At 45.0% G+C, this 20,302-nt stretch overlaps 1 protein-coding gene across 1 annotated transcript in view; it reads left to right on the top strand.

The window, feature by feature from the left end:
* The first annotated feature begins 3,689 nt into the window (after positions 1-3,689).
* The window catches only part of VAT1L (vesicle amine transport 1 like), a 190,815-nt gene continuing 174,202 nt past the window's right edge, over positions 3,690-20,302 (top strand). Inside the window, exon 1 of the mRNA XM_030925629.1 lies at positions 3,690-4,060. Within this exon, the coding sequence (XP_030781489.1) occupies positions 3,828-4,060 (233 nt within the window). The 5' untranslated portion in view covers positions 3,690-3,827. The remainder of the gene's footprint in view (positions 4,061-20,302) is intronic.

Raw genomic sequence — 20,302 nt, 5'->3', positions numbered from 1 at the left:
ATTCTAATTGTATTGAAGAGAATAAAATGCAACAAGTATTATTAAAGCATATGGTTGAAGACATTGACCATCTTCCTCAAATAACATTTCTCTGGGAAGTTGCTGAACCATTCCAAGTTATTTAGAAAACCATTTCTAAAATAATAATAAGATTGTTTCCCATATTTTCTTACTCAAAGACTTTACCTCTATTAGGGGTTCCTATATCTGGCCTTCAACATCTCCCCCACCCCCGCCATGTGCACACACCCTGCCCCAGGCCACTTGCAAGTTAACAGAGCTGAGCTGTAATACTATGTTTTACCATCAGTGGCCACTGTTTGACATTGTTCTACAATAACGTAAGAAATTTCACAACTGAGGCTCTGAGTGAATGTCCAAGGAATCAATTATACAAATTAAAAATTGATTTATTGTGTTTATTTGGAGATATGCCATGCACTTTGGCTCTTTCCACATTCCACCAGGGAGGATCAGAGTTGGGAATACTTAACAATAGTGGTATATCGGAGTCAGAGGAGGGTATCTCCCCCCACCAGCGGCACAGACTGTGGTGGGTTCTTTCTGGGTTGTTGTGATAATCAGCTTCCTACCAATTATAATCTGGGGTTTGTAAACAGCCAGAAGATTTCCTTGGAGGAAGTAATTATATTCCCTTTAACACGCTGTAAGACAAACACTTTCTCTTAAACATGCTGTGTGCTGACTACAAAGTAGATTTACTTTACTAATGCCAAAGGAAAACACTCAGAACCAAGGCAAGGGACCTTGGTGGTACAGAGATAGTAGGCAGTGAAAAAAAGAGCAGGGAACATTAAAAAATGCCATGGAGTATTGTCAATCAGGGGAGAAGTGGTTTGGCCTGTCTGTATAAACACGCATCATGAGATATTAAAAGCATGGATTTGGAGTTGGTCTTCTATCTCATTATAACTAGCATGTTCCTTTGAGCACAATAACTCATCATGTTAAGATTCATTTTCATTTTCCTCTTCCATAAAGTAGGAATAGGAATTCTTATCTCAAGAGATTATTTTCAGAATCAAATTAAGAAATATACCTAAAGTGTCTAGAACAGTAGACACCTCCAAAACAATAACATATATTGCAGATATTATTGGTGCCAAAGCTATGTCTCATTGGAATTCATCATTCCATGTATAAAATGATAGCTTCCTGCAAAGAGCATACACAGTTCTCTGCCTGGCGATTCTCTCAGCCCAAGTACATGGGACAGGATGGAAATGTTAAAGAATTAACAATTCCAGGAACAGTTCTTGGCCAATCAAGCATAGACTTTAGTGAATAAATACCTATGTCCTCACTCCTTGGGTGAGACAACTCTGAGACTTGTTCTACACTGTCTCTCAAATGTCCCCTGCGGGTTTGAGCTCCAATTGTCCACTGCAGTAATCTGCTTATTAATACATTCCATATTGGGTACCATCAATTTTCTATCTCACTTTCCTACTTCCCAGCCAGAGTTTCCTGGGATTACTTCCAAAATAAACCACGGGTGTTCAAATTCTTGTTTCAGGATAGAATCCAGCCTAATCACTATATCTCACAATGTAAACAAGACAAACAATTTGGACAATTGGATTCACAATAAAATGTCCAATTCACTAACCAAGCCCTGTCTATTCAGGCTTCTTTTAGCCCTCTTCCTTCCATCCCATGGCTATTGCCTCAGTTGGGACCACTCTCATTTATTTTGTTTTTTCTGGGGGGGGAGGATTTTTTTTTTTGCCTGCACTTAGTCTCTAACTGATCTCCATGCTTCCAGTAACTTTATCATCTAATCCATCACCCACTTACTGTCAAAGTTATTATCCTAAAATGCAGTTCTGGTAATGCTCTTCCTATGTTTTTGTTTTTTAAGCCTTTATGGCGCCAATTGCCTCTGTGATTATGTCTTAAATTTTATAACCTGGTATGTGAGAACTTTCAAAAGCTGGTCCCAATCAACCCTTCAAACTCATCTCCAACGATTGATAAATACAGCCAATGTTCTGCCTACATAGAACAAACCAGCATCTCAAAAGCCCTTTTACCTGTTACCTTTTGGTGTATTTGAATGAGCCTGTGACCTTGTCTGCCAGAAGAACCTGCCTCATCCTTCAAGATCTAGCTCAAATGTTCCCTCCTCCATGAGAATTTCTCCAACTCTCTGGACTGGTCCAACTCTCTGGACCAGTTTTTCTGTGTGTATTCTACTATGTACCAATCACGTATTAAGCCCTGGGAAAATCACGCTGGATAAAAGTAGAAATAGCTCCTGCTCACATGAATTTCACAGTTGGATAAAGGAAACAGATATTATCAGGTAAACATATAAAAGTTAGCTACAAAGGGACATAAGTGTCTCTAGTCATGGAGGATACCAATCTGGAGGTTGGAGTGTCTCCCAAAAGGAACGGACCCTTGAGGTGAGAATGAAGTAGGAGTCGACACCAGATAAAGGAGATGGAACACATACCCCAGGCCAAGGGGACAGCAGGTGCAGAACCCTGTGGAAGAAGGGAAAATAATCTTTTTTTTTTTTTTTTTTTTTTTTAAGGAATAGAAGACCAGGGCATTTAAAGCAGTGAGGCACAGGAAGACTGCGGGGAGAGAAGAGGTAGCACTTAGATCATTCATTGTACCACATTTGTTGACTGTGCCCTTCCTGCCTCATGCTCTGAAATTGACCTTTTCCAATATAAGGACCATGTCTCACTGAAATCATATCCACCCCAGCACTTCACACAATACAGAAAAAAAAAAAAAATCAATGTACCCAATTTATAGATGAGGGTGTTGAGGCTCAGGAAGGTTGAATGAGTTGCCCAAGATCTCAAGGCTGGCGATGGCATAGCAACTATAATAGAATATAGACGTAGTTCCTCAACTGCATCTCTTTCCTTAAACTGCCCCTAGGAAAACCAACTCCTCTCCCATCATTTTACTTAAGAAAATCCAAGTTTTTCTATGAGCTCTTTTTCTCAAAGAGCCTGATAACAAAACAAAACACCAGTTAGTACTCTGTGTATGTGCGTGCATGTTGGGGAGCGGGTACACATTGGTCTTCCGGGAATCAGAACACGAGCAGGATCCTTTCTGGTACAGGATTCTTGTCTAGCCTGTTTAATAGCCCGAAATGGTGTGAGTGGTGAGAATTCGCCATCGTAAGGAAGCCCCTGGTGATACCCAGAAAAGAGCATCCCGGCTGACCCTGCAGGTCTGGAGTGAGAAGACCCCGGACTGGACTCTTCAGGGCAGTGAGCGGGATCTCTAGTTCCCTGCTTCCCAAATCTCTCCGCCCTTCCACTGGCTGTTTGAGGAACGATCCAATTTCCCGACTATCCCGCCCAGCCTCGCAGATGGGAGGGAGACAGGGCAACCTTGTAGCGGGAAGGCATCCTCCAGGCCCAGACATTCGTCTCGGTCCATTTCAAGGCACCCGAGCCTTTGCCGTATATAACCAAGTACTGGGCCCACGGGTTGGCGGATGACAAGGTGGCCTCTCTAGGCTCTTTTTAGTCACAGATCTTCGGCAAATCTGGGTTTGGGGTCGCGATCCCGAGCCTAATTTGGGACTATTTCATGAACTGGAGTTGAGGCTTCGTTTGGACAGGAAAGAAGGGTGGGGCGGGGGTGGAGCGCTTAGGGGCACGGCTCTTGTGAGGATTACGGCGGAGACTGTGGACCGCGGCGGCGCTCGCGGAGGCTGCAGCCATTGCACAGCCGAGCATCCCACATTCAACAGGAGGAACCCGCGGGAGAGGATCCCTAATCCCCCAGCGCCGCAGCCACCGCAGCCCGTGCGCCCCGCGCCCTCGAGCGCCATGGCCAAGGAAGGAGTGGAGAAGGCGGAGGAGACGGAGCAAATGATCGAGAAGGAGGCAGGCAAGGAGCCTGCGGAGGGCGGCGGTGGCGACGGCTCACACCGCCTCGGGGACGCCCAGGAGATGCGCGCGGTGGTGCTGGCCGGCTTCGGGGGTCTCAACAAGCTGCGGCTCTCCAGGAAGACCATGCCAGAGCCTCAGGACGGCGAGCTCAAGATTCGCGTCAAAGCCTGGTCCAGTATCCGCGCCTTTCTCGCTTTCTCTCTTTTTGCGCGCTGGGCGCTGGGGAGGGGGTGGGAAAGCTGCAACTGGGATGCTGCCCGGGTAGAGCCGCCGCGCGCACCCCCTCCGCGCGCTCACCCGGGTCTCAGAGCCTACCCGGGCCAAAGCTGGGGAGGATTTAGAGGGGTGGCCTCCCCAAGCCAGATCTAGGGGTGACGGGAGGAAAATGTGAGCTCCTGAGCGCGGGGAGAATGCTGGCGCCCAAGCACCCAGGGTCTGGAAGATTGCGCTACGGGAGTTCTCCGTCTGAGAGGACAACTCAGCTTCTGCTCAGGGGGGTTGATGCTTAACAGAATTAAAAATATATGTATTAAGAACCGCAAGCCCACTGTGTGCCAGCTGCCGTTGGTAGTTTTACATGTGCGATCCTATTTAATACTTCCTAGGACCTCATGAGTCAGGTGCCATCATGATCCCTTTACAGGTAAGAAAGCCGCCGCTCAGAGAGAATGAGTGATTTGCCCAAGATCACTCAGCTGCCACTAAGTGGCTTGGCCGGGAATTTGATACCTGATCTTTTTCTCACCTCTATGCTGTTGTCTGAAGGGCCTGGGACAGGGTGCAGGGCTGGGTCCCGCCTCCTGCATACTTTCTTCCCCGTAGCCTGACGGGAAAAGGAACTAGGAAGCAAGAGGGTCGGTACCTTGCACCCAAGCTTGATGAGGGTGGAGGCCAGGGCTGCAGCGCAACCCCTCTGTTTCTCCGAGAAGGGAAAAAACGCTGATCAGTCTCCCCGGAATTCCTGCTCCCATCTCAGAAGGAGCTCATCTCTCTAAGCTGCCCTCTATTCCCCATTCCCCCTGGGGGAACTTCTCCAGGCCCTCAGGCTCAGCTGAGATTCCCTGGGAGAGTTTAAGCCTCTCTTTGTGCGGGCACTGTAAGATCATTTCCCTGAAGTTCTGGGAAGGGCTTACCCGGCAGAGGCGGACTGGACCCAACACTAGGTTTGTATGTTAAACTTGTAAGGGGAACTTGCTATTATCACGGTGAGACGAGCCTATTCCTTCCCATCTGTTTTTTAGAGCCTCCCAGTACATACTGCTCTCCAAAGCAACAGCCAGCTCACAAGCTCCTAGGTTAGATCAGAAACCCAAGATCTGGACCTGATCTGGAGGCAAGAGAAATGCAAAGGAGCGTCCCCTCCCCTTCACCACCTTGAGAGCAGACGCAGGTTTCATCTGCCAGATTAGAAGGCAGCTAGGGGAGAAGCAGGCGATGATCCCTGCCTTGCTGCTCATATATGCAGCTGGTCAGGTTTGACTCTGAACACTACTCGTGGGCCTCTGGTGAGGAATTCAGGGTAAGGGAAGAGGTTTTTGCAAACAGGGGGATCCTGTACAATGAACTCTTATTGAATCAAGTTGTTTGATCCCAGAAGGAGAGCTTATACCTGCCCTTTCGCAGTTAAATCCCCAAAGACCAGCCCACTCCCCCACCCCACAATGCCTAGTACACTGTTTGGCACACTGCACACCCTAAATAACTTATCGCTGAATGAATGGATTGAGGAAAGAGCTCGAAGGAGGATTGTTGTGTCATTATTTTTCTTTACTTGCTAGTGAAAGAGCTTTTGCTTAGTACAATTAAAACCGTGCATTTAGAACTCTCCTTCCTTAACCACTTCATCAAAAAATATTACCTGCATACACACACGTATACATATATGTGTATATACATATATACAATTATATATACAGTTACATATATATGTGTATGTAATTTATGACCCTTCATCCAAATTGAGGATGGGATTCTAGAATTCTGTGTCAGGGTATCTATTCAGAGAGTGAAAATGGTAAAACTACTTTTTAAAGGAAAGAGCATCATCTGCAGTACACATAGTTCTGTGTTTTCCAGTCTTATGCTAACTGCATAATTGCTAATAGGAACTGAAGCATTTTGAAATCATAAGTGTCAAGATGAAGGCCAAGACATTGATTTTCAAAGCCAGATGTGCAAGCCTGTTCTTCAGTGGAGCTCAACACACATGCGCGCGCACACACACAGAAAATCACTGCACTTCCCCCACCCCAGTTGTTCAGAAAGCCAACCAGGCTGCAGGTACATTTAGGATACAGTATTGCAAACAGCCCAGATTGATTTTCCTTTCACCAAGCTGGAAACAGAGTTAATGGTTTTACAAGGAAGGATTGTAATAGGGTTGTAAAGATGGCCCACTGGGCAGCTCCTTCTCCAGTGGGCTGGGATTGGCTGGTCAGACATGCCCATTGATTATAAGTTTTAGCCTTGGGATCCAGGATGACTCATTCTGTGTTTTTATGAATCAGCCGATGGCTTCCTGGATGAAGGCCTCCCTTTTATCTGCTCTCTATTTTTAATAGAAACCTTTTTGTCATAATAGGATATGCTTTTTGCTTGGAATGAAGCATAGTCCATTTGAACCAGTATTAGTTAGACCTGGAATGACGTTCCAAGTTGGCTATAGATTTTATGAAAATGGAAGAGATGAGGCAGGAAGGAATATCTATTTTATATCATTTACCCTCTTTCATTCATGGGCCAATGGCATGAGTATTTTTCCTGTAGAAGAGAAGAGCAAATTGAGGCTTGGAAACATTGAGTAATTTGCTAAATATATCACACAATAGTAGAGTTAGGATTTGAATCTGCTTCTCCTTAAATTTTTGCTGTTTTCCTTTTATTCCATTTTGTCTCCCTTGGTGGAAAAGCCATAGGACATGTGATTCCCCTCTTAGCATGAAGTCTCACATTCTTTTCTCCACCGAAGATGTTTCCTTTGCTCTTTTTATGTCTGGCTTAAGAGAATATTCTCTAGCTATTCCCAAAGTAGTATGGCTTTCTCCAGAAAGTAGAGACATTTTGGTCAAATGCAGCTCAAAAAGAACTGTTGCTGGGGTCAAGGTTGGAGTGATAGCAGAGTCTTCTGTCTAAATTATTTTTTTAAATGTCAGTTTTGATGGCAGATCGATTTCACCAATTATTCATGGAATTCTTTATGCAACAAGATGTTTAAGTGATCAGGTGGAAAAAGCATGTGGTCCTTGAAGAAAGATGGACTTGGATATAAGCTTAAGTCTCTTCTCTTCCTATTCATATGCCCTTGGGGAATGCGTCTCAATGTCTCCAAACTTCCCATACATTATCTGCAAAGTGGGGATGATAAAATGAACCTCATGGTATTGTTGAGAGGATCCAATGCAAGAAAGACACTGGCTGTTGTCAGCATTCAATAAATAGGATTCGTTGTGACTGCTGTTGTTGCCATGTCTAGACCAATGTGATGATATATGCTGCTTGGTGACCTGACAACTTGGAGGCCATTGTTTTAATCATGTATGTAATATAGGCAATATCACGTCACATTTGCTTAGTGATTAAGAGAGCTTCCTAGACATGATTCCCAGCTCTAATACTTGCTAACTGGACGTCTTAGGTCTGGCTCCTTGAAGCCAGAGCCTGACACAGGTATCCTTTTCCAGGTGGTTTATTGAAAGCGTGCTTTTAGAACTATGGGAACAAGGGAAGCAGGCTAGGGAAGAGGAAGGTGTTAAGCAAGGATGTGGTCTTAGCTGGATCCCACTGCAGAGTCAGTCCCACCTTGAAGCAAGGAACAGACGGAGCCTTGTGTGTCATTGGCTGTGGCCTGCTTCCTAAGTGGGGACATTGAGCCTCTCAAGCAGAAGTGGCTTCTATTTGAGCAAAATTCTCTAGGGAAAGGGATGACTGAGGCTTGAGCAGCCAACACTTCCAGCAGTTTGGGGATGGGCGTGCTGCCCATAGATGGGATCTGGGTGAGGTACAAACCCTGCCTTCTGCTTGGCCTTGGCCATGTTGTTGTTAAGAACATGTTAACAAGCTTCTGTTTCCTGGGCTATAAAACAGAGCATCCATTTCATAATAGCATCCCCCTTCATAGTGTTGTAATGAAGCTTAAATGACATGCCATATACAAAGACCTTTATAAGGATGCCTGGTGCTTAGCAAGTAGTCAAAAAATGATAACCATTATTATCTAAACTTTTGCTTTTGGTTGCCATAGATACTTTATATAGTTTATTATTCAAACTGGAACTCTTATATTTTGAGACAGGCATAGCAAGTAGTCAAAAAATGATAACCATTATTATCTAAACTTTTACGTTTCGTTGCTGTAGATACTTATATCGTTTATTATTCAAACTGGAACTCTTATATTTTGAGACAGGGTCTGGCTCTGTCACCCAAGCTGAAGTGCAGTGGTGTGATCATGGTTCACTGCCACCTTGATCTCCCTAGCTCAAGTGATCCTCCTGCCTTGGCTTCCTGCGTAGCTGGGACCACAGGCATGTGCCACCGTGCCCAACTAATTTTTTAAAAATTTATTTTTTATAGAGACAGAGTCTCACTGTGTTGCTCAGGCTGGCCTCAAACAAACGGAACCTCTTCTAAAAGCAAAAGGGACACTGTTTATAATTACTCCTACATAGGAGAAGCTACAATCATAAACTGGAACTGTCTTAAGCAAACCGAGGTGTATGGTTCTCCCCTAACTGATACGAGTCAGAACTGTGCCTTTGCTGCTATCAGTCTTGTCACAGTTGAATGTCTCTGAGACACGGGCTGCTAGGATTTTAGGCTGGCAGAGGGTCTCCACGTTGGGCTGCAGGAATGTATTTAAGTGGCCATTAACAAATCTTGTCTGGTTTGTGGCTCTAATTGGCTTGCAGTAGAAGGGCACTAATGGATTAGGGACATTTATTTTCCCAGAGTGATTTACAGCAAGAGGCTACATGAAACTGCTGGAAAGAGACCAATTGGATGAAAAATGGTTCCAGCCAGTCATGGTTCCATTGGCTGATCTGAAAATGGGCTGAGGGCAGGCCACATCAGAAGAAAGCTACCAGATTGGTGGGATTCTAATATGTCATGAGGGTATAGTAAATTGGAGATGGGGGAAGGAACAAACATATATTGACCAGTTGTTATGAGGCAGGAACTGAGTTGCCTGCGATATACTCTGTTTCATTTCATCCTAACGACAACTCAACAAAATCAGTATCGTCATCTCCAATTAAAGATGAGGAAACTGACATTCACAGACACATCAGGATCACAGACTGCTACGTGGAAGAGCCATGTGAAAACCCAAGTGTGCCTAAAACCCGTATGGCTCTTTACATTTTGGAGAATCAGAGAGACACAGTGATAAAGACATAAAAGAGAAAGAGACAGAGAGAGACAGACAGAGAATCAAAGAGACACAGTGACAAAGACATAAAAGAAAAAGAGACAGAGAGAGACACACACAAATCATGAGAGACCAAGAGACACAGAGAGGCAGACAGGCACAGAGACAGGAATATACAGAGAAAGAACCATGAATGTATTTGACTGATTTGAAGTACAACTGCTAAGACTCAAAATTGCACAGTAGTATCCTGCCTCCCACTCCAAAACAGCCATTATGTTTCTGTACTACATCCATTTTGTCTACACTTGTGAGATATAGTATGTGGGATGCTTTGGGGGATCCATCTAGATGGAGTTACTATGACTGTTGACCCAGAACACCCATGCTGATTAAACACAATCACAATCACCACTCCTTGAACCACTCAAAATATCGGAGTTCCTCCCTCTGCCTCCTTTACATTGATCAGGCCATTGCTACACTGGCAAACTGAGTATACGTTATCCCCAAACAACCGAGTATTAAACTGTCACTAGTAAGGTTGATGCAATGAAACGTGGCCAACATGATATTCCCTGTGTTTATTCAAATAAACAAGTGGCGTCCATGAGGTTAAGTGATACAGATGTTTGTAAAACTAAGAAATTGCTCAGAGGGTTTCTAATGCCAAGTCAGGAGCCACTCCGACATGGAGATTGAAATAATGTGTTCTGAATCACTCTGTATTGGATGGAAGCGTCAGGATTTGACAGTAAAGGATGACTCCATGCTGAGTCATATTTAAATGTCATTTGATGATGACAACATGGAAGTGCTAGCTCAGGGGTCATTTTTATTTAATGAAATTTGCATTCTCTCATCAACTGAGTCCTTGCTGATGATGACTGGGGGTGGTGACAATATCCGCTCTTTATCTAATAATGAAATGGACTTCTTGCTTTTCTGGCGATTTGAAGATGAAAGGAAACCTAGAATCAGTGATTCTTCTAGCTCATGAGAACAAAGAAATATGTTTTGACCCCATCATTTGAACCCACTGTTTATACTTAGCCATCTTGCCCCCTGAGAATATTATGATCTCACTATCAATAGAGAAGCCTTTGTCTTTTCTGTTTTATGTCCCCTCTCCCTCAATCTGTATCTTCACATATTCCTGTCTTACAATTTTTCCATTCTGCTGCTAAAAAAATAATAGCCACCAAAGAATAACCTCACTAACAGAAGCAATAATTGGTAGAATATACAGTGGAGTGGGAAAAAGATTGAGAAACTGAGATTTGTTATAATAATATTTTACATGAAATAGGATTCATCCAAGTAGAAATAATTTCAGAAAATAAAAGTGAAGTAAATGGCAAATAGCTTAACAGCTTATTAACAGCTTAACAACAAATAGCTAAAGTGTGCCATTTAGAACGTTTTAATTTGCTAAAAATCAACACTGTTGTCATAATTCTGATGACTTGTTTGTGGTGGGTATTTCCTCAGGATTAAACCTTTTGAGGGGTTGAAAGTATGGAATTAAAAATAACCTGGGATCAAAAGGAAGAGCCTGAAGGAAGAGTAGGAACGAAGGTGGATGGGTCCACTCAGAAAAGATTTATTTATTTCATCTAGTTGGTCAACTAGCATTGGTAGGGACTCAGTGCAGATGGGGAGGAAGCTGCTTATTCTTTGGAAAGTGCTGGGGCTCTGGTTTCAGGCAGACATGGGTTAAAATTTTGCTTTGCCCTTTATTAACCATTTGTGTTTGAGCAAATCGCTTAGCTCCCTTCCCCCCCCCCCCCTTTTTTTTGAGACAGAGTTTTGCCCTGTCGCCGAGGCTGGAATGCAGTGGTGCAGTTTCAGCTCACCGCAACCTCTGCCTACCGAGTTCAAGAGATTGTCCTGCCTCAGCCTCCCAAGTAGCTGGGATTACAGGCACCTGCCACCACGCCCAGCTAATTTTTATATTTTTAGTAGAGGCAGGGTTTCACCATGTTGGCCAGGCTGGTCTCGAATTCCTGACCTCAGGTAATCTGCCCACCTCAGCCTCCCAAAGTGCTGGGATTACAGGCATGAGGCTCCACACCCGGCCAGTTGCTTAGCTCTCTAAGTGTTATTTGCTTTACTTATAAAATGGAGATACAACCTTATAGAACATCCGACGTATACTGGATTTCTATGAACAGCAGCCAGATCTCAACTGTACAGGGACTAGTGAGAAACCAATGGCAGGTGGCTGATGATGGGCAAAGGGAATGGCGACTGATCATTGCACCCACCCTACCATCTATCTGCAGCATCTTTGCAGTGACAAAGCCTACTATGTACCTCAGCTTTTCATCTGATCCTCACCACCCCATGGGGTAGGTGTCACCAAAATTATCATCCATGTTTTCTAGGAGAGGAAGCTGGGACTCAGGGATGGAATGGAAATAGTGAGAAGCTACAATCGATTTGGGTTCAGATCCTAACTCTACCTCACTGTGGCTGTGTGATCTTAAGCAAATAGCACTTTCAACTTGTCTACTTCCTCACTTTGTTAATGACACGCACTTTTACGTATTGTTACAAAGACTAGTTGAGTGTCTGTAGAAGTCTTGATGGTGGCTTGCACATGGTGGGTACTCAATAAATGTTGTGTTTCTTCCTAAATGACTTGGGCTTTTACATACAGAACTGGGACATGAATTGCCATCTCCTGGTTTCTTGCCTAGTGATTCTCACACTAAACTACATTGCCAGCAGGGAGTAGGATGCTGGCTTTTCCATAAAATGGAATGAAATCATGTCTTTTGCAGCAACATAGATGGAGATGAAGGCTGTTATCCCAAGAGAAATAACTCAGAAACAGAAAGTCCAACCTGGCACCTTCTCACTTAGAAGTGGGTACCCATGGACATGGTACACACTGAGTAGAATAATAGACATTGGAGGCTCTAAAAGGTGTGAGGGTGGGAGGAAGATGAGGGTTGAAAATTGCCTAATGGTACAGTGGTCACTACTGGTGCAGTGGGTGCACTAAAGGCCCGGATTTGACCATTACACAGTATATCCACACAACAAAACTGCACTTGTACCCCTTAAATCTATTTTGATTTTGAGATGGAGTCTTGCTCTGTCACCCAGGCTGGAGAACAATGGCACCATCTCACCTCACTGCAACCTGCACCTCCCAGGTTCAGGTGATTCTCCTGCTTCAGCCTCCTGAGTAGCTGGGATTACAGGCATGCACCACCCGGCTACTTTTTGTATTTTTAGCAGTGACAGATTTCACCATGTTGGCCAGGTTGGTCTCAAACTCTTGACCTCAGGTGATCCGCCGGCTTCAGCCTCCCATAGTGTTGGGATTACAGGTTTAAGCCACTACGCCCAGCAATTTTTCTTTTTCCCCTTCCTTCCTTCCTTCCTTCCTTCCTTCCTTCCTTCCTTCCTTCCTTCCTTCCTTCCTTCCTTCCTTCCTTCCTTCCTTCCTTCCTTTCTTTCTTTCTTTCTTTCTTTCTTTCTTTTCGATGCTAGCTTTCAAAGCCACCCAGCTTCCAGGCTTGGGAATAGATTTGGACTGATCTATTGCTGCCCTCCCACCAGCCCCCTGCATCCCTACCCATGGGTTGCTGCAGGGATTTCTTTGCTAGCTGGATGTATATAGACAATCCAGCCTCTGGAGCTTGGTTCACTCTCATTCAAAGGAGTCAAATCCCACACTTCGGACCCATCACTGACACTCAACACTGACAGCAGAGCTCACCCAGGCATGAAGAAAGAGTACCCCAATGACCCCCAAGCTCCTGGGACTTTCTCTTCCTAAGAGAGAGCCTTTTGGACATCTTGGCATTTGTCACAGAAGAAAAAGTGTAATTAGAAGGAAGAAGAGACTCTTCACAGGAAAGGGCGGCAAGCATGTAATCTCAAATTAGTTTGATTCCTCTGTGTGTGATCTCATACAGAACATCGGTTGGAGGCATGGTATGAAAATGAGGGAGTTTTATGTCTGAAGGCCCAGGAGACAAAACAGATGTTCCAGTGAAAGAAGCAGTTTTATCTTTGAACGTCATATTTTCTTGATGAGAACATGCAGTCAGCGTCCGTCCTCAGTCTCCTGTCAATGACCCTGATGCCTCGTCCCCAGAATTTTCCTGGAGCCAGGGATATGCTAAACAATGCCTCACCAAACAGAACCCGAAGTCAAAGCATTGGGTCCTCTCAATCCTGACTTCTCTAAATAACTGTGGTTCCCAGAGCCTAATGCAGGATAATTATCTTCCGAGCAAGGGATGACAATGATTCCTTTCTTAACCTGGCACTGGCCATACACCCAAGCCAGATGAGAGGCAGTATGCTTCTTGGTTATAAAATAGTTAATGTGTGAATTAAAACAAACCTGGACTCAAATCCTGGCTCTAACCATTTTAGCAACTTGTATAACGTTGGAAAAATGATTTAGTCTTTTGAAACCTCAGTGTGCTCATCTGTAATACGGATATGATAATAGCATGTACGGGGTAAAAGTTTTTGTGTGGGGATAGAAAAAAACAATGCAGCTAAAGTGCCTAGCAAGGATGTTGATACATTTCATATTTGTTGAATGAATGAATAAATGAAGTGTGTGTGTCGTATAAGATGTGTTTAATAGATATTAATGGTGGGGAGGAGGTACAAAGAAATAGGACATTAAAAAGTCCCTCCATGCTTCATAAAGTTTTCTGAATAGAGTCCCTCATTCAGACTCCACCTGTATCCCCCAAAGAGTACAAAGCCCTGACATCAAAAGTAGCTCAAGCAGGATGTGCCACTGTGTCATGACATATACAAGAAGATCAAGATTAATTCCTCAAGGGACAAGAGAGGAAATGGAATCAAAATATAGTGTGCTCCTACTGTGTGCTAGAAACTGGACCAAGCTTAGAGATCTTCAGAGGGCAGGAAGGCCACTCCCTTCCTCCCTCCCCTCTCTCTTTATTCCAGCCCTGCTGGCCATCACGATGAATTTGTTCCTGGGTTTCTAGACTTTCTCCTCTCCTTCCCCTTCTTTTATCCTCTCTCCTCATAAGTTAGCTTCATGTGCTCCTTCTGCAATGAGCTCCCTTCCCGAGGCTGGTAAAGGTGGTGGCCTTTAGCTGCAGCTGCCATGTAAAAATTTAGCAAGCCCCAGTGCAAAGAGAACTTTTTTCTCTCCCAGGTTTCATGTATTAAGGAAGGAATTTGATTGGTCCTTTGCAAATCACATACCAGGCCCTGGAGATTTCTATCCCTCTCTTCCTCTCCCGGTCCTGCTCCTCCTCTCCTTGTCTCTCTCTCCCTCTTCTCTCCCTCTCTTTCTCTGTCTCTCTCCCTCCCTTCTTTTCCCTCCCTCTGTCTTTCCCCCTTTCTCCCTTTCACTTTCTCCATCTCTTCCCCTCTCCACTGTCTCCCTCTCTCTCCTCTTTTTCTCTCTGGCTTAAGAAAATGAGGAGCTGTGATTGACCACACCTGTGCCTCATGCTGTCTTACCTTGGTCTAAAAGAATGTGAGCATCATGGCTGACAACCCCGCTGGAATACATGGGGTGTGTGTGTGTGTGTGTGTGTATGTGTGTGTGTGTGTGTGTGTGTTGGGGAAAAAGGAGAGGGTAAATACTCCAAAAGGATTGGAGAGCAATTACCAGAAGGTGGGGGATAAGAAGCACATGGGACTTATTTAAATGGTAGCCATCATGGGTGGATGTGAGACTCTTCATCCCGTAAAAAGTGAAGAATCCGAGGAGAACTGGAGAAGTCAGGTCCATGCCCTCTCCTGTGATTGTACCTTTCTCAGCACAGTTATTAAGTCACATTAAATAACACATATTTTCAACTTTGAGACCCATCGTGTTGTAAATCTTTTTGGTAACCTTGGAAATCTAAGAATTTTCTCTGTGATCAGTTAACTGTTGAATGCCAAGCATGGTGCTTGCTTCACAGTAGGCACTCAATAAGCCTGGAGAATGAGTAAATATATTACTGACTTTCTAGCAAACATGACCTTCCTAATACAAACAGTGGTCATTTCTGGTGAGTGGGGCTCAAGCTTCCCTTCTTCATCTCAGCTTTCTCCAACAAGAACCTAAATCTCTCCTGAGGCCTCTCACATGCAGATCTCTGAGTGAGAACCTGGAAGAATATCAAAGGAACTATGTTTTCAGGAGTTTTACTTCTCCTTAACACAGGTCTGTTCTCTTGGAAGCGAAATGCACTTTTTGTGCTAATAACTACTTTCTCTAGCCTGGGAAATGTGGGTCTCTGACTTCTCAAGATGCTCTGTAATTTTCTCCTTGTTGACATCTGGCTCCATCGAGTGCCGCAGACCAAAGCTCTTAGAGAGAACCTACCATGCAGCCCCAATGACTGTTATTCCATGAGCAATCACTCAAGCATCCCTGCAATACATGAGATTATCATGTATGCCTGGGAACTCTAAGGCTGACCAACCTAGATGTTAAAATCATAAAACCGTATTTCTACGATTCTGTCCCTACCCTCCGTAGGTATCAGGCCCCCCAAACTGCACCTTTCAATACCCACAGAGAGTTTCAAGGGTTGCCTAAGAGGTATTGCGTAGGCGCTCAGAAACACAGTTCTCCTGGTTCACCAAATGATCCTGAACCTTTCCTATGGTCTTGTTCTTTTCCCACTGCCATACACTAAAGCTACCCAGAATATGTCCCCATTTTCTCCCTGTTCCAGATAGAAATTCAGGCTCCCTGCTTGGGCTGTGGCACATTTTCCCCCCAATGCAGGTTACAAAGCAGCACATGCTACTTTGTATATTTAATGCCCCCACTGTTTGGAGTTAATAGGAAAGATACATTAATTATATTTCACTATTATCATAATAGCCTTTTTTTTCCCAGAGTCTCACTCTGTTGCCCAGGCTAGAGCGCAGTGGCCCGATCTCGGTTCACTGCAACCTCCGCCTGCCGGGTTCAAGCGATTCTTCTGCCTCAGCTTCCCGAGTAGCTGGGATTACAGGCATGTGCCACCACACCTGGCTAATTTTTGTATTTTTAGTAGAGATGGGATTTTGCCATATTGTCCAGGCTGGTTTTGAACTCCTGACCTCAGGTGATCTGCCTGCCTTGACCTCCCAAATTGCTGGGATTACAGGTGTGAACCACTGCCCCTGGCCCCATAATACCCTTTATTGGGTACTTTTCATGTACCAGAAGCTCTATACTGTGTTTTATACTGTGTTTTATGGTGATCTCTGTGACACCAAGCATCGTACCCATAAAGAAGCAGGATCCAGAAGGTGAAGGAACTCGCTAACCATCACACAGACAAGCCACAGAAAAACTTGGCTTCCAATCATGGTTTGTCGCTCTCCAGGGCCCACACCTTTCCCACTGCTTGCCCTTACCTTTCGGTGTTCTGTCGTAGATACGAGTCCCTGGAGCCGAAAAGGACCATGAATGGTGGGAAATAACCACACGCAAAATCCTGCCTACCATTATGCGGTTCTAGCCGGCTTCATCCAGGCCTGTACTCTCCAACTCACTTTTCCCTTAGGATTAGGTTTGTTATTGCTCCCAGAATACATAGCTGCTCTTCATGCAAATGGACACATTGTGGGGCAGCCCCACTGGACCAGATAGTCTGAGCCCTATGATTCAAGGGAGCCCTGATGAGACTTTCAAACTGCACTCTCTGTACTCCTGCCCCTCCTCCCAACACAGGCACACTTGTATCTCTGAGTGGACTGTCCATCAAAGTACACACTTTCATTAAAAAAAAAAAAAAAAAATAGCACCCCTCATCTAGGATCAGAAAGAAATGCTTTTCATTTATGTATGCGACACCTACTTCAATCAGCTAATGGGGAGCTATTAAACCTACCATACCTGTGATTGATCTGAATGATTTTCTAATTGGTTTCCCTTTATCCGCTCAGTTAAACTCACTAAAATTGTTCCGACTGGGGACCTCATAATAAACTCTGACTCAACGTTTTGCAGCTGGAATCGAGGATGCATGATGCAGCCATCGATGCGCCCACCTTCCTGAAACAGTCCTTTCAGATTTGGAGGCCTTCTCTGTCTGACCCCGGAGGAGAGACAGACAGTCCATGTCTCCGGGACTACTACTTCATAGGAAATGAATGGCAAAGGGAATTTTCACCCTCCCACCACTTTGAGCCTCAGCATCTCTGTCCTCAGCCAGCAGCACATGTGGGATACTCCACATCTTCCTTTTGCATTTTTAGCAGGCTTCTTTCCTAGTCATCTTTTTTCCATTTGTGTCCTTAAGATAGTTGGGCCTGTTTGCTCTTCAATGGAGACCCAGCTTCCAAAATAATTGAAAAGCACTGTCAAAGTCTTGAGTCCCTTAGAAAACACTAAAGTTGCCTGGGCACGGTGGCGCATGCCTGTAATCCCAGCACTTTTGGAGGACGGTGGAGCGTGAGGTCAGGAGTTCAAGACCAGCCTGGCCAAGATGGTAAAATCCTGTCTCTACTAAAAATACAAAAATTAGCCGGGCATGGTGGCAGGCGCCTGTAATCCCAGCTACTCGGGAGGCTGAGGCGGGGAATTGTTTGAACCCGGGAGGCAAAGATGGCAGTGAGCCAAGATCGTGCCACTGCACTCCAGTCTGGGCAACAGAGTGAGACCCCACCTCAAAAAAAAGAAAACACACACACACACTAAAGTTGCATCCATGCATGGCACGGACAAGACTTCTCAAACATTTTCTTTTCCTGTGTACATCCCACAAGTGCCGCTGCTCCCTCCAAACTCTCCTCTGCTCTCTTCAAACTCTTCCAGATTTTGAAACCTTGCTCTTGCTATTTCTTGGCAATCTTTATTCACCTTTCATATCTAGTCTTTCATCTTCCAGGAGTAAATTCTTGCTTTTTTTTGAAGCGCATCAATCAAGCAAGTCTTTGATCTTCTCAGTTTCCTTCTCACCATCACAGCAGTGGATGCCGCAGGGCTACCAGCCAAGCATGGCTAAGAGATTATTTCTTTTTTTTTTTTTTTTTGAGATGGAGTCTCGCTCTGTCGCCCAGGCTGGAGTGCAGTGGCCGGATCTCAGCTCACTGCAAGCTCCGCCCCCCAGGTTTATGCCATTCTCCTGCCTCAGCCTCCCGAGTAGCTGGGACTACAGGCGCCCGCCACCTCGCCCGGCTAGTTTTTTGTATTTTTAGTAGAGACGGGGTTTCACCGTGTTAGCCAGGATGGTCTCGATCTCCTGACCTCGTGATCCGCCCGTCTCAGCCTCCCAAAGTGCTGGGATTACAGGCTTGAGCCACCGCGCCTGGCCGAGATTATTTCTTTTGCAAAAAGAAAGAAGAGAGCTCAAATCATTTGTAGGTATTTTCCTACTTACACCTTCCGTGGAGAAATTATTGTTTGCCAGCCTTTAATGTGCCCTGTGCTAAGCACTGAACATTGAAAGGTGGATTTTAAGACAAGCCCTGTGCCCTAAAGTTGCTCAAAGTCTATAGGGAAGATAATAGGGTAGAGATGCTGCTCCTGTCTCCTCCTTAGGATCCATTAGACTTAAATATTACTTAACCAAAAGTTCAGTTCCTTAGTCACACTAGTTACATTACCACACTAGTCACACTACCACATGGCCAAGTGGCAACCATATTGGAGAGCAGCAGACACAGAACATTTCCATAATTCCAGAGCATTCTCTTGGACGTGTCTGTTCAAGTCTTCATCTCCTTTTTGTTCCTATTGAAACAACCATTTTACTAGACATTCTTTTTTTTTTTTTTTTTTTTTGAGATGGAGTCTCGCTCTGTCGCCCAGGCTAGAGTGCAGTGGCGTGATCTCGGCTCACTGTTAGCTCTGCTTCCTGGGTTCACGCCATTCTCCTGCCTCAGCTTCCCAAGCAGCTGGGACTACAGGTGCCCGCCCCCATGCCTGGCTAAATTTTTGTATTTTTAGTAGAGACGGGGTTTCACCATGTTAGCCAGGATGGGCTTAATCTCCTGACCTCATGATCTGCCTGCTTCGGCCTCCCGAAGTGCTGGGATTACAGGCATGAGCCACCGCGCCCGGCTAGACATTCTTTTTATCAGCAGCAATGTCTTAGGAAATAGCTGTCATGTTGTAGCGAAAATGGACTATTTCTCCATGGGGACCCAGTCCATCTTTGGCTCCGAGGAGAAATCAAGCCATCACCACTCTTATCTTCTCCCCTCCGTGGAGAGATGAGATGGGGCTGGAGAGGCTGAGAGAACAGGAGCAAGGGGCACACCCATTCAGTGATACTTTCTTTGAGAAGAACCTGATCCCAGTCACGTGATTTAAGAACTACCCTCTCTGCACTTGCTGTGACTCTTGTACAGCCTCCTCTTATGGAACTATCATGCTATATAGTCATTCCTTTGTTGATCTCTGAGTCCTGGAAAGCAGAGATGTCATTGTCACTGTTGTGACGTTAGTGCCTAGCCAAGCCCCAAAACACAGAGGGGTCTGTTGAATTTAAATTGAAGGACATGGCCGGGTGCGGTGGCTCAAACCTGTAATCCCAGCACTTTGGGAGGCCGAGATGGGCAGATCACGAGGTCAGGAGATCGAGACCATCCTGGCCAACACGGTGAAACCTCATCTCTACTAAAAATACAAAAAAACTAGCCGGGCGAGGTGGCGGGCGCCTGTAGTCCCAGTTACTCCGGAGGCTGAGGCAGGAGAATGGCGTAAAACCCGGGAGGCGGAGCTTGCAGTGAGCTGAGATGCGGCCACTGCACTCCAGCCCGGGCGACAGAGCGAGACTCCGTCTCAAAAAGTAAAATAAAATAAAAAATAAATTGAAGGACATTAAATGTTCTGTGCAACCAGTCACTGCCGAGCACCTGTTTGAAGTCAATGCCTTGGTGAACATCAAACGTGGAGCATAAAGATGTTAACCTTTCCAGGGACCTTAGGAATAGATACCTCCTGCTGTGTCCTGAGGAGGTGCTGAGAGTAAATAAGTCCAGGTCTCAAAGTCAAAAGAGTTAGTCTCAGCATCCAGGAGTGCTTGTTTTGGATACTTTCAGACCCGGCTTTTCTGTTTCTACTGAAAACTGGCTCTAGACATTTAGATTCTCA

This window comes from Rhinopithecus roxellana, chromosome 20, assembly GCF_007565055.1.
Source record: "Rhinopithecus roxellana isolate Shanxi Qingling chromosome 20, ASM756505v1, whole genome shotgun sequence".
Lineage (NCBI taxonomy): Eukaryota > Metazoa > Chordata > Mammalia > Primates > Cercopithecidae > Rhinopithecus > Rhinopithecus roxellana.
The sequence above is the reverse complement of the archived record's forward strand: the minus strand, read 5'-3'. Positions and strand labels throughout refer to the sequence as shown.